At 46.2% G+C, this 12923-nt stretch overlaps 1 protein-coding gene across 11 annotated transcripts; it reads left to right on the forward strand.

The window, feature by feature from the left end:
* Positions 1–1489: 1489 nt before the first annotated feature.
* On the forward strand, positions 1490–12918 carry Akhr (AKH-like receptor). Of its 11 annotated transcripts, none has more exons than XM_032598770.1 (8): positions 1490–2052; positions 6148–6483; positions 7006–7154; positions 7688–7793; positions 8450–8657; positions 9043–9166; positions 9385–9517; positions 10879–11645. In XM_032598770.1, the coding sequence occupies exons 2-8, from the start codon at positions 6247–6249 to the stop codon at positions 10912–10914; spliced, it is 993 nt and encodes a 330-aa protein (XP_032454661.1). In that variant the 5' UTR covers positions 1490–2052; positions 6148–6246; the 3' UTR covers positions 10915–11645. The 11 variants fall into 11 exon arrangements, with proteins under 11 accessions (XP_032454661.1, XP_032454666.1, XP_032454662.1 ...); XM_032598775.1 differs by having other exon boundaries at positions 1493–1971; positions 6206–6483; positions 10879–11639; XM_032598771.1 differs by having other exon boundaries at positions 1510–2052; positions 6206–6483.
* The last annotated feature ends 5 nt before the right edge of the window (positions 12919–12923 follow it).

A 12923-nucleotide genomic window follows, 5' to 3' on the forward strand; every position in this document is an offset into this window, starting at 1 on the left:
ACTGCGTGCAATCTCAACTTGGAGCTCTCGCTATCACCCGCGAGAAAATATTACGTTTAATATACGTATACGCATACACGCGCATACGCAGCATCGTGAAATACGCGCGTCGCTGGATTTGGAGCGTATCCGTTGTGTTTTCTTTTTCAACGCGGCTCGCCGTCGCGCACTTCTCAGGCGGTATAGATACAATTCTCACATATATACTAGCCGAAAAAAAAGTTGAGTGACTCGCTCGCACGGTGCCATTCAACTTTTGTTTTTAGCCGAAATCTCGTTATCACGGTCGGCGAAACTTTTTTTTTCACCGCACCGATTACACGCGTCTTTGGCGGTGCGTTTCCTCCTTTCGAGTTTATCTTGTTGTTTTTTCACCGTTTTTTTCGAGATTTTTGTACGAAATTTTCCGAGTGCAAGTTAGCCGCGCTAAACAACAACAAGTTTTTGCCGGGACTCGAGATACAGTAATAATATTCGAAGCTGCTACAAGCTTTTCCATGATAAGCGGTCTTAATTAAATGACGAACGAATCGCCGCGTGCTTGAAAAAAAACTTGGACAATGCGACGGTAGTTACGAATCGTGTAAGGTTTTTTGTGACTGTGAGATAATGGGTTATCTCATGATTATTTAACGGTATACGCGCGCGATCATGTCCGCGCAATAATTTGAATTGCCGAATCTGATGAGCGCCCATCATTTATCGTAATTGTGCTGGAATCTTTCGTCCCTCGTTTCGTTATCTCGCACGAAAGAAAGAAGAAGGCTTCGAGTGGAGCAGCGAATTCTGCACGTACACAACTGGTGCATAAAGCAATCTCACGAAGGGATTAATGACAGCCTATTTGTTAAGGTGATCTACAACGCGTGAACGCATCACAATGCACGGGTATACAGTTTTAATTTCGCCATCTCGTCTATGTACACAGCACACTGTTATCGTCTATTTTTCAAATTATGCAATCGCTTGTAATTTCATAAACAGGTCAAGCTCGGATAAAGGCTATCCAAGTATCTGAATCTGCTTGGCTATTCAATGTGTATACGAATTACATGTTGAAAATCATCATAACGCGATGCATGCGCGACTGCAGCAAAAAGAAAATCGATAATACATTATGCACGGCTTTGGAAAATCATCCTCGTCGTCGGCGTGCATCGAGTATAGGATCGATCTGGCAAACAGCGAAATTTTGCATACGATTATGAGAACTCATGACATCACATTTACGCAGCTCCGCATAGCGCGTCAGCGCGCAGGTAAGTGCACTATATAGTGGCCGGCGCACTGTTTTCCGATACGTCGAGCGAGAGACACACGTAATTACATACGAATCTCGCTCTGGTCACATGCCTGTGTACGCGCGACGCACACGTATAGTATAGACGCGGAGACGGTGTAAATATGTGCCTATCAGCGACGACGCTGACCCTTGACCGATGATGATGTCTCATCTCTCTCGCTCGCTCCTCTCCAGCTCCGCCGCGCTAATGATCGTCAGCGCTGCTCAGATCCGCGCTAGCAGTGGAGTAGAGTCGCGGTCGATCCATCTCTCTCTCTCTCTCTCCCTCTCACTCTTCGGTGTTTAGCGAGGAGTGCATTATACGCGCACACCTTGAAACCCGAAGCCGCGACCGCGAGCGAAGGTCTCCTATCGCGCGCGCGCCTCTTCGATTTTCGTTTTCTCTCTCGCTCTCCTATTCTCCTCCGTTATATACCCTCCCGGAGCACGTGTGTGTTTTCTTCGCTCGTCTGTGTGTATAAGTACTGCAGCGCACAGCCAAGAAGATTGCGATCGCCGCGGCGAGCCGCCGATCTAGATGTTGTTGCGACAGACCTTGGATGTCATGTTCATCGACGAGTTCTGCAGATATGTTTATTAGGGCCGGAAGAGGAGTCGCGACGCGCCGCTCTGCTCTGCCGTCGTCGCCTCGTCCTCGCATCTCTGCCTTTTTTCCAAGAGGCGCACCGGTATAGCAGTGTGTGTGTGTGTGCGTGCATGTGCGCGCGTGTGCGCGCGTGTGTGTACGGAGTGCGAGGACGCTTGCGCAGGTGAGTGCCACGATAGAATTTTGAAGCTTCGCCGCAGGCAATTTGAATTTAACCCCGTTCGTGTAAAATCGCTGAGCGATTTATCGGACTCGCTATAGAAGCGCTAGATGCTTGTTTTTTGCACGATAAGAACTTATTCTCTCTCACTCGCGCGCGCTCGAGCTTTGTTATTCCGTTTGCGTTATAATCGCGAGAATAATGAGAGCTTTGAAAGTAGCGAGTAGGTTAACAAAAATGCCGCGCGTTACATCGAATTGAATAAAACGTCGCTGGGCGTCCTTTCGGCGAGTCAACTTTGACAACACGTGAAAAGAGTGCGCGGGAGACCGATACGCGCGTATATACTTGGGTGCAGATCGTATCGCGCCGTCCGGCGATTCGCGACACTAACAAGGCGCGAGATGCGGACCTTCGATACAATCGCGCTTTGTGTATGTCTGTATGCGTGCATAGTTGTGTATAGGAAGGAGGAAACAGCGTATACCTGCGCTGATCGATGATGTACCTTTCGATTCTCTCGTTATTAGAGCAAGCGCGTACTCTCGCGAAAAAAGCTCCCCCATGGCGCGCGTATTTTTAAGAAATATCATAAGACGTAATAAACGCTATGGCTTCGGGAATCGCTCTCGTATAAACTTTAGCGATTACTCAATCGTCGCGTGTCGACGCGCGCAAGAAACTCTGTGGTCGTATCCAGTGTGCGATAACTGCGCATAGATGCACGCGTGGACATGTGTATACGTGCGCTAGAAACAACCGTCTATACTTGGCCGTGATTTTCGAATAACGCTGCACTTTTATCGCGATTAGTCTTTTGCTCGGCTCGACTCCCAGTCCGATTATCGGCGGAAAAACGCTCGAGCCTAGTCAACACAAGCCGGCCTTTTTTCCAGACTCCATCAATTGTTCGAGAGCCGCAGTTGCGCATCCCGTGGAAACTTTGATCCGTGCAAAATCGTGCGCGCGACAAGCGTGCACTTTGCACCGAGAAAGAGAGGGAGAGAGAGAGAGAGAGAGAGAGAGAGAGAGAGAGAGAGAGAGAGAAATCAGCTGCGGCTCATGCTCGTGATCGTCTCGTGGCCCGCAACTTTCCGCGTGAACTATATACATACGTGAGTTTTTCCGATCGAAGCTCCATTCGGCTCTCTTTTTTGCTCCGCGAGAGAAAGAAAGATAAGTAGCGGCTGCGCAGGGGAGAAAATGAAGCCGCATACATAAACGCGGGATTAGGGCTGCGGTCCTTTCTTTTTTGCGCGCCAGCGAGCGCGATTTCCTTCACAAATCAGGCGATTCATCAAAAGCCGCCGCCGCACGGGATTAAGCCTCCATCTGTTGCCGAGAGCCCCGCTTCGTTTCTCGCGCGTAATGGACCGCGATGATTCCCGACGATTTTTCAACTCTGACTTAATTGACCGAGAGACGTATACATCCGATATCGGCTTTCGTACATTATTAGGCCGCCCCGGGATAACGCGCGAGAAGGCCGATCATCGTCGGCTTTCTTATCTCGCGCGAAATAAATTTTTATCTCGCACACGCGGCAGACTCAACAATGGTTTTTTTTTAGCGCCGAGATTTCCTTATTTTCGACCAACTATACTCTACATATAGCATTACTCTGCGACTCGATCAGCACCTCCATGCACGTTATAAAATTCCGCATCGTGTGTGCGCGCCCCACTTCGGCGCGAACTTCTGCATAATCACAGGCCACACATTTGCCCGGGACAAACAGAGGGAATCAAGTCGGCCCCTTTCGCCAACTCAAACAAAACCAATCGCCTCTCTCTCTCTCTCTCTCTCTCTCTCTCTCTCTCTCTCTCTCTCTCTCTCTCTTTCAATAATAAAGAAAAGCCTCGAGGAGGGGAAAAAAGCTCGACACCTGCGTGCGCCGCTCTTATCACTGGCGCGCGCGCAATCGTCGTTCTCTCTCTCTCTCTCTCTCTCTCTCTCGCTGGTTCTCCGTCTGCTCTTCCCGGCTTGGCGAAAACCGCGCGCGCGTCTCCCCAGTGTTACAGGAGCGCGCGTCGCGCGAAAAGCTCCCGCTGCTATCCGTATATACGCCGGGAAGAGTAAAATCCATCGCTCGCTGTTATTATGGCCATGGAGCCGGAACCACCGCCACCGCCGACGTCGATTCTTCTTCACGGACCATAGCGATCTAGCGCTTTGTTTTTCCGTTCATCAGTGTGTTGTACAGAAGGGGTGCAGTGACGTTTGTTGGAGAGTTTGCGGAGGTGCTCGACGCAGCGAGGAAGTAGCTGCGCATACAGGTGGTTAGCGTGCGAGAATTTTTTTGTTTTCCGAGAGCTTAGCGATCGACGCGCGATAAATCATCCCGAGGCTTCGTTCTATCAATCTTTGCCTCCTCTCGAGTCGTTTAATTTTCTCCTTTAAAGAGGAGTCTGTATTGTGCGACCTAACGACGAAGCATTTATTTTCGGTGTAGAGTAAATCCAGCCCCTACGTCAGTGTGTCTTTTAGTATGCAAAGCATAAGTTATGGTTGCAATCGTACAAGAGTCGAAAGAAAATCGCGTGAACGAGCGTCATTTTCTGGAATTTTCGGCTACGCGCGCGACAGAAGCTCCTGCAAGCACGCGTAAACAATCGATCCCCTCAGCGCCTTATAGAGGAATGAATGCAGTCGCAGCACGTGACGCGCATACTTGCAAGCCGCGACCAATATAAACTGCGAGGGTAAACATTTACGCGAATCCAAGAGAGTAGGTAGCGCACACTGTGTCGGGCTATTGTTCCAGGAGAGGATCGGATGCTCCCAAGCGGTCACTCTTTCGCCCGGTTGAGTCACGCCGTTAAAGTGCTGCAAACAAAATAGCGCCGTGCGAGGCAGGAAATTGAAAGGGTTCCATTGTCAGCCGTTTACCTGCACCACTTGATTCGGACAAAAAATAGAGGGAGAGAAAGAGCCTCGGAGCTTGCAGCGAGCTTGGGAGCTCGAGAAAGTACAGCGGAACACAGTCAGTCAACGCGCAGTATAAATTTCATTATTGCGCGAAAGTAGGTTAATAGGTTTAGCAAGCAATCTATTTCGTATTTATACGCACCGGAGATACGGGATGCTCAACAAGCCCTCCGGCTCGAGATCCCGTTGATCTAGATGCATCTTAGATGAAATATAACGCAGCGCGCCGCTTCAAGCTGACAAACAAACTGTAGCAGAGAAACAACAATTTTTTATACATATAAAAAAAGCCGTTACCGACCATCAGCGATCGGGAAATAAAGCTAGATATATCGTTCCTAAAAGAAATTAATAAACACGCTCTCGCGCTTATCGGGTGTAAAATAAGGCGGTATCTCTATCTAGCCGCGATGCGATATGTATCGCGTGTGTGGACGCAGACATACACACGCTCGTTTCTTTGCACAGACGCTGTGCTCGCAGCGAAAACACCTTTGGTTTGCCATCGAATAATTCGGCTGCGGCGCGTGTGCTTTTATCTGTTTGAACAGGCCTCTGCGTGTGTGTGAGAGACGATGGGTTGAAGAAAAAACATCATACGATGCGCGGCGGTTATTTTTTAAGGGATGCTTTTCCACGGAGTTCGGATGGGCGTCTATGATACACTGCCGCTCCAATGACGCGCGCGCGCGCGCAAGCTTTAATCTTTTTCTAAGCGCTCCGATATTAAATTTATATCGGTTGAACTTTCGTCGCTCTTAATGCTGAAAGTTCGCCGAGTGGGAGCTTTTACACAAGAATTAATATTTGTAAGCAATTTCGCTCACTACATTGTTGTATCTGCTACTAGCATAAAAGTCTCACATGAATTATTTCAAACACGACGCAATGATAACAAAAAAAAATAATAATAATAACAACGCAGTTTAATTTTAAAATTTTCCTGTGCAATTATACTAATTATTTCATCGGTTTTATCGAACAATGTTTTCTCGCCGTATTATCAATCGGTAAATGGCCTTTCAATTAAACTCGCGAGAAACACAAGCCAGTCGACGATAAAAATACTCGGCCAAGCGGGGAAAGCAGATTTACGCGTTTCGTGTACAAGTAGTACTGCCAGGGACTAATCAGACGCTCTCGTATCGTCCTCTTCGCTTTTTTTCCCAGACGGCCCGAGCAATCATTTTTCAAGACTGATAGAAGCCACATACTTTTCTCGCCGCAGACACCCCCGAGCAAGTTTCGCGCGATTCCCGCAGCGTCAGGATGACAACGGCACCGGTCAACGCGACAACGGTCGCGTCGTTGGACTACGACGACCTGCCGATCGACATGCGCTTCAATGCAGGTCACGTCGTCAGTATCGTCACCTACAGCATCCTCATGATCATCTCGGCCGTCGGCAACATCACCGTCCTCGCCCTCCTGCTGCGTAGACGGGGCAACGCCGCGCGGACCAGAATCAACACGATGCTCATCCACCTGGCTATCGCCGACCTATTGGTACGTTGCTGTAATGTACGAACGTGAGAACGGCTTTCATTCAAATTCAAATTGGCGCAGCTGTAAAAATCGACTCGATTGAATTATGAATTTATTTTTTTGTAATTGCAGAGAAAGCTCGTTTCGTTACATGATTCTCGGAGGAGCGGGGTCAAACGTTTCAATTTCCACTCGATTTTTGCTTCGCGCTATAAATTATACTCTATTCTGATTATCAATTCAAACAAAGTGTGCTCGATCAAGCTTAATTATATGAGCAACGCGTGATTTTCGGGAAACTTCGATGCACAATAAATCCGCAAAGTCGGACGTCGTTCGATCGACTAATCAAAGGCTCGACGAGAAATATAAAAGTTTTTCCATTTACGAAACATAAGCTTATCTACCGCGTCCATTGAATAAGTCGCCTCGTGTCGCACGATACACCGGCGCCGCTTCAAATATTTGATCAGCGGAGAGAGAACGAGTACGCCCAAATAGTCGAGCTGCCGAATCGAGAGACAAATCATTCCTGTGTTCCAGGTGACCTTCCTGATGATGCCGCTGGAGATCGGCTGGGCAGCCACGGTATCCTGGAAGGCCGGCGACGCCATGTGCAGGATCATGTCCTTCTTCAGGATGTTCGGACTCTATCTCTCCTCGTTCATCCTCATCTGCATCAGTGTGGACAGGTGCGCGAGTTTCCACATTATAATGTATCGATCGATGTATTCCATTGAATGAAAAACACGCGGCACGCACGCGGCTATGCAAACCGTGCGGCGTATGTCTGGAAATTTTTTTCTCCCAATCTTTTGGGAGCGTTTGCCGGCGGCGAAGGAAGCGGCGAGAGCTCAATTGAGTGAATTAATTGGCCTACTATACTCGCTACTATTGGCTTCTGAATCATGCGCCTGATTGAATTAATGATCTATATTAGTGTGTTCTGGACTGGTTTCTTCTATTTTATACTGGTTTGATGTATCTCATCTTCAAAGAAATGCTTAACTCGCGAGTTAAGTCAGTAGCATTATGGAGATGAAAATTTTGTACAAAAATTCGTCAAAGTCGTGATTCAGCCAGATTTTGCAACATTCAACTCAATTTTCTTTTCCTAGCCGATTAACGCACCCTGTTTATACCCAGCCTTTAAGATATCGTCACATAGCTCGAGTACGTTTTAACGATGAAGGATATAGACGCGAAAAAATATCTCTGTTTTCAGATATCACGCTGTATTGCGACCGCTACAGATGATTGACATTGACCGAAGGGGAAGATTCATGATAGCCGGCTCCTGGATATGCTCCGCGCTTTGTTCGGCGCCCCAGGTAACGTCTCGCTATAGGAAAGTAGCCCGAAATTGCCGTGCCCTATGAATTTTCTCATGGTTACCGAGTTGACCCACTTCTGTAATAACATAGTTATATCAAAATATTGAATTGAAAAAAATAACCACCAACTCCACCCCGAGTCGCGCTTGCCCTCACAGTTTATCCGCCGGGCCAACACTCGAATAGACGTTCCAAAAATAGTGAAATTTCAAACTTATTTAAAGCAATGCGATTAGTAGTTTAGCCTAACTTTAGCCTCCCGGCTTCTAAAGCACGCACTGATGGGCGGGAATGGTAGGTGATTTAAATTCCGAGTAGCAGTGTCACAGAACAGCCGGTCTACGGGTCGGACTCGTCGTGTCAGCTGTGCGGCTACAATATATGTGACCTTTTCATATTCGGATTCTTGCGCAACGCTGCAAGTTAATGAGCCTGGCCGGCCAAGTTTCAGGCAAAAAATCGATCCGCTCAAAGTTGTGTTCCCCCATCAAAATGAATGTCTGCCGGGCAAAAACATTTTCCGATGGATCGTGCCCCATCCCTCCCTTCGCTTTCCAACTCAATCCGCATAAATGTCGCCTCTCGAGAAGTACGGGGTGTATTTTGGGGTAAGAGCCGCCGAGAACGTAATGCAGAATGACTGAAAATTGCAGATGGTGGTATTCCACGTAGAGGCGCATCCGACATTCACGTGGTACGAGCAGTGCATCACGTTCAATACATTCCCGAGCTTCACTCACGAGCTCACCTACTCGCTCTTCGGGATGGTGATGATGTACTGGTTCCCTCTTATCGTCATAATCTATACCTACACCAGTATTCTCGCCGAAATGTACAGGAGATCTAAGGACACCACTTCTGGTAAGTGAGAGCTGCGCGAGATCGTTTGTCTTCGGCAATGAAGAGACGTGATTAATGCTCGCGCGAGGCACGTATAACTCGTCTACATCGCGAATACAATATAATACAATAAATTATCGCGCTCGGGACTTTTCAAATCGCGCAATTTGCTTTGATGAACTTCCAACTAGTTCGGCGATCGAATTTCACGGTAAAATGAAGATCTCCGTCCTCGGGGTGAAGTGACAAGCGCGCAGCTGTGCAAATCGATAAAGAACAGACTCGATTCGATCGACACACACGCTGTGTATATCGAAATCTAGCTAGAGTTAAAAAATACCTGCTAATCACATCACGCGCGCAAATTCGAATAAAATTACACGTGTGTCCCGTTTAATGTGCGCAGATAGGATAAGGCGCTCCTCGCTAGGATTTCTCGGTCGCGCAAGGGTCCGCACGCTCAAGATGACGATAATCATCGTTCTGGTCTTCTTCATCTGCTGGACGCCCTATTACGTCATGAGCCTCTGGTAAGTCGGCGTGTAATTGATTTTTGTCTCTCTCTCTCTCTCTCTCTCTCTCTCTCTCTCTCTCTCTCTCTCTCTCTCTCTCTCTCTCTCTCTCTCTCTCTCCCTCCCTCTCTCTCCGCGCCACGCACATCCTCGTTATTTTTATCGGCGCCACTCGATCTTTCTTCCACACACGCGGCCGCGTATACGAAATAATAACATTTGTCCGGATTTTTCAGGTACTGGATAGACAGCGTCACCGCGACGAAGGTCGACCTGAGGATACAAAAGGCCCTGTTCCTGTTCGCCTGCACGAATTCCTGTATGAACCCCATTGTCTACGGCGCTTTCAACATTCGCAAAGGCAATAAGGTAGGCCGCAGCTCTCACCCCAGCGCCGTCTTTTCTCTATTTGCCGCGACGATAAATTATGTCCGCTTTCATCACACACGCATGACTATACATACCTACATACGACTACATCTCATACGTCTTTGTGCAGCAGCGAGAGGCGGTGTAGTAAATGGACTGCTCGTGTTAGACTTAATGTGAGAAAGGCCGCAATATCGCGCCTCGTGCCAATTTTTCTAATCGTTCATTTCGAGCAGTCCTATTTACACACGGGGGAAGCTTATATATAACGCATCCGCAGATACGAAACTCAAAGAACAAACCGAGAAGACGATGTAAATATAACCACAACTTACCTTTGCGATCGAGCTTCGCTTCGTATACTACCAAGTTATATTTTAACCCAACCATAGCCTCATAACAAACAGTTTGACTTTTTTTCTACCAATTAAACAACGACCGCTTCAGTCGAAACGCTTGCGCACGGCACTAATCGGCTTCAATTAACAAAATAATAAAAAAAATAAACCTATATACAGTTGTTCATTCACACACATGTCGATGGGAAAAGCAAAAAAAGCAATGTCGATGCGAGAAGTACAAAAATTAAAGCACGCTGCAGTATAGCCTTATCTGTTACTTTGGTTGTAGGCACCGGTACGAGCGCCCACTATAGAAACACGAGTTACTCCGCTGTCGCTCTCGATTAGACTTCTCGCCTGACGATGCGACAAAAAAAAAAAAAAAAAAGAAAACGACACGCGCTCATACTTATATACTACACACACGTCCTGGCGCCAGTCGCCTGCTTCGTTTTATTGGGGACAAACACGCACGACTTTTTCCACATGTGGGAGTGTGTGCGTGTATAGATCGATTTTTGGTACGAGATTAATGCAGCCTATACTGGCGCTGCAGAACTACGCGGGACGAATAAGCTGATGTGTGTTAGTGCTATACACGCCTGTGCATAGAGGCGAAAAGTGTAACTTTCTCGCGGAGATTATGTGTGTACGAGCTTATATACTTGTGTCTGTAAGAAGTTTGTCGAGCGCGTTTTGCACCTAAACAAGTCACTTTTTGTGTGTTACGTGAGAGAGCGAGTGTTCGTCCTAAATTCAACTTTCAGACTGTCTTTCATTCATCGTCCGACGACTAAGACGCAACTCGATGCAACTTGGGAGTATGACACGTAAATTTGGTAGTTGTCCTGGTATACACCCGCCATCATCGCGATTATATGTATTCACGCGTGAACTCATTGAAAGATCGAAAAAAAAAATTAAATAAGACCCGTATGTCATTAGTATAGTAATGTGTATGTACGACTTGCGTCGCATATGCTGCCAGACAGTGCAATACATAATAAGTCTCTTTTGTAGGTGACCAGAAATTGGGACATACATACCCTAAAGTGATCAGGACTTCGGACAGCTACACTGCTCCGCTAATTTTCTATTATAGACTACACACGAGCTGTATAAAAATATCGACGTCGAACCTTAAAGCTGGAAAAACAATAATCTATTATTGTATTGTTCTGTAAAAGCGTCTAGTCTCTACTCGCAAGAGCTTCGAAACGCATCCATTCGAAGGCACTCATCTATATACGCACTATACTATGCGCTTACACTGCGCCCATGTATCATCGTATCTATAAGCTCGTCCTTATCGTCAGCTCTCTCCTTCTCTCTCCTTTCAAAGATCTTTTCTCCGCTGAGCTTCCGGGGCCACTCTATCACTCGAACGATCTGCAATTTCCAGATGTCTTAAAGAGCGGCGCGTAAATACTTTAAGCTTCTCTCCTAACGCTTTATTGTTATCTGTGCCTCTTTTCTGCGTTCTATACACAACGGGCCTTCTGCAGAGGCTGTGACTTTTCCATGTACGATTTCCTACTATATACAGCGCTAGAAGCTCCTACGTTTATATTATACTCTATCATTTATAGCTATTAGTGAACACTATATTGCTTTACTACCGATATATTCTATTGTATAGGCTTTATATATACAACATGATTTTTAAGTCTGCGTGTACTATATAAGCTGTAAATATAACTTTTATTAATATTTTTTTAATCCAGGAACTATCGCGGTTCAACGATGATACATATGTGGATAATAAAATGTCTTTTGTAAAACACAAAGAGCACTTTCTTCATCAGCGAGTGGAATTTCGCGATTAATGTCGATAAATTCGTATCGTCGCCGCCCACTGGAAATTCTTATAAGTGAAATATCACTCAACCTACGTGCGGCGATTTTTCTGTCAATGTTTATAGCCCGCGCGCGTCTTTGTATGAACCCTCTTTCCGAAATAAATTTAGAGACACCCTTCATAGAGCAGGAGAAAAAACGGTTCGAAAAAAATGGACCAAATAGTTGAGCGTTAAGGGTCGACCGAAAGTATCGGAGACGGTATTTCTTTTTTGGTTTTTTCTTTTTTCATTCGACCTTCGTCAACTCTTCTGAGCAAGGGTTCAATGAAAGCTATCGATGTATAGAAGCGAGTGATTTTCCAAAAGAGCGATGTTCAGTGTGATTGGGGTATTTTTCTCTTTGGGTTTCGTTTACATGGAATCCAGACTACATTTTTTGATGAACGAACATCGCTGAAGCTCTATGTTTTCCAAAAATAAAACTTGTCATATCTCTGTGGATATCGAGTATTTCGAGTCACATTCATTTCATTTGAAATTATAAAGGTATATTCGTTCGGACTTTATTACTTTAATTTATCAAGAGTTATTGAAATGCTCATCAACGTTCGTCACATTTTAAAATTGCTCTCCATTCTCGTCCAACTTTATTTTAGAGTAGAAATTCTAATAAAATTGATTTCTTGAAATTATTAACGTCGGTAAAGAGCGTCACGGTGAACAAAAATTTATCATTCAAAGTTTACTCTCGTGACATGAAAAACCAACGAATTCGCCATATACTCGTGCTTTTTTAATATGCATACAAAAATTGAAAAAAGGGAAAGTCGAAATTTTGTAAACATGAAGTGTACAAACACCGAATGCGTGGAATAAAAAAATAGCCGCGATCGAAAAACGCGTTTATATGCATATAGGCGCAGCACGATTTCACGTTTGCAAAATTTCAAGGGATAAAGAAATCAGCCGCTTTCTCTTAATCACTCGACAGGGGATGATCCTGCGCACACAGACGCTCACCTACACCCGAAACCTGGAGCTCGAGGAAGAGCTGCAATACTAGCAGAGGCATTAGGCTCCGATCGCGCGAAAGTACACCACCGCACTCACGCACACGCACACACACGCACGCACACACAAACAGACAGACATACACACCACATCCGGCAAGCAAACAAACCAAAGCATCTCCTGCACGCATCCGTTGGCATCAGTGGCGTCGCAGCAAAGAGCCGCATGAAAGCCGCGTTACATATTGTGTCGCCA

Source organism: Nasonia vitripennis, chromosome 4 (assembly GCF_009193385.2).
Source record: "Nasonia vitripennis strain AsymCx chromosome 4, Nvit_psr_1.1, whole genome shotgun sequence".
Classification (NCBI taxonomy): domain Eukaryota; kingdom Metazoa; phylum Arthropoda; class Insecta; order Hymenoptera; family Pteromalidae; genus Nasonia; species Nasonia vitripennis.

Bases quoted from the DNA above. Each gene is read 5' to 3' on its own strand.
- Akhr (XM_031928406.1), top strand. From the start codon at position 6,247: ATGACAACGGCACCGGTCAACGCGACAACGGTCGCGTCGTTGGACTAC. The intron at 8,658-9,042 runs GTAAGTGAGAGC...TAATGTGCGCAG, and splicing joins ATCTAAGGACACCACTTCTG to ATAGGATAAGGCGCTCCTCG. The intron at 9,167-9,384 runs GTAAGTCGGCGT...CGGATTTTTCAG, and splicing joins TATTACGTCATGAGCCTCTG to GTACTGGATAGACAGCGTCA.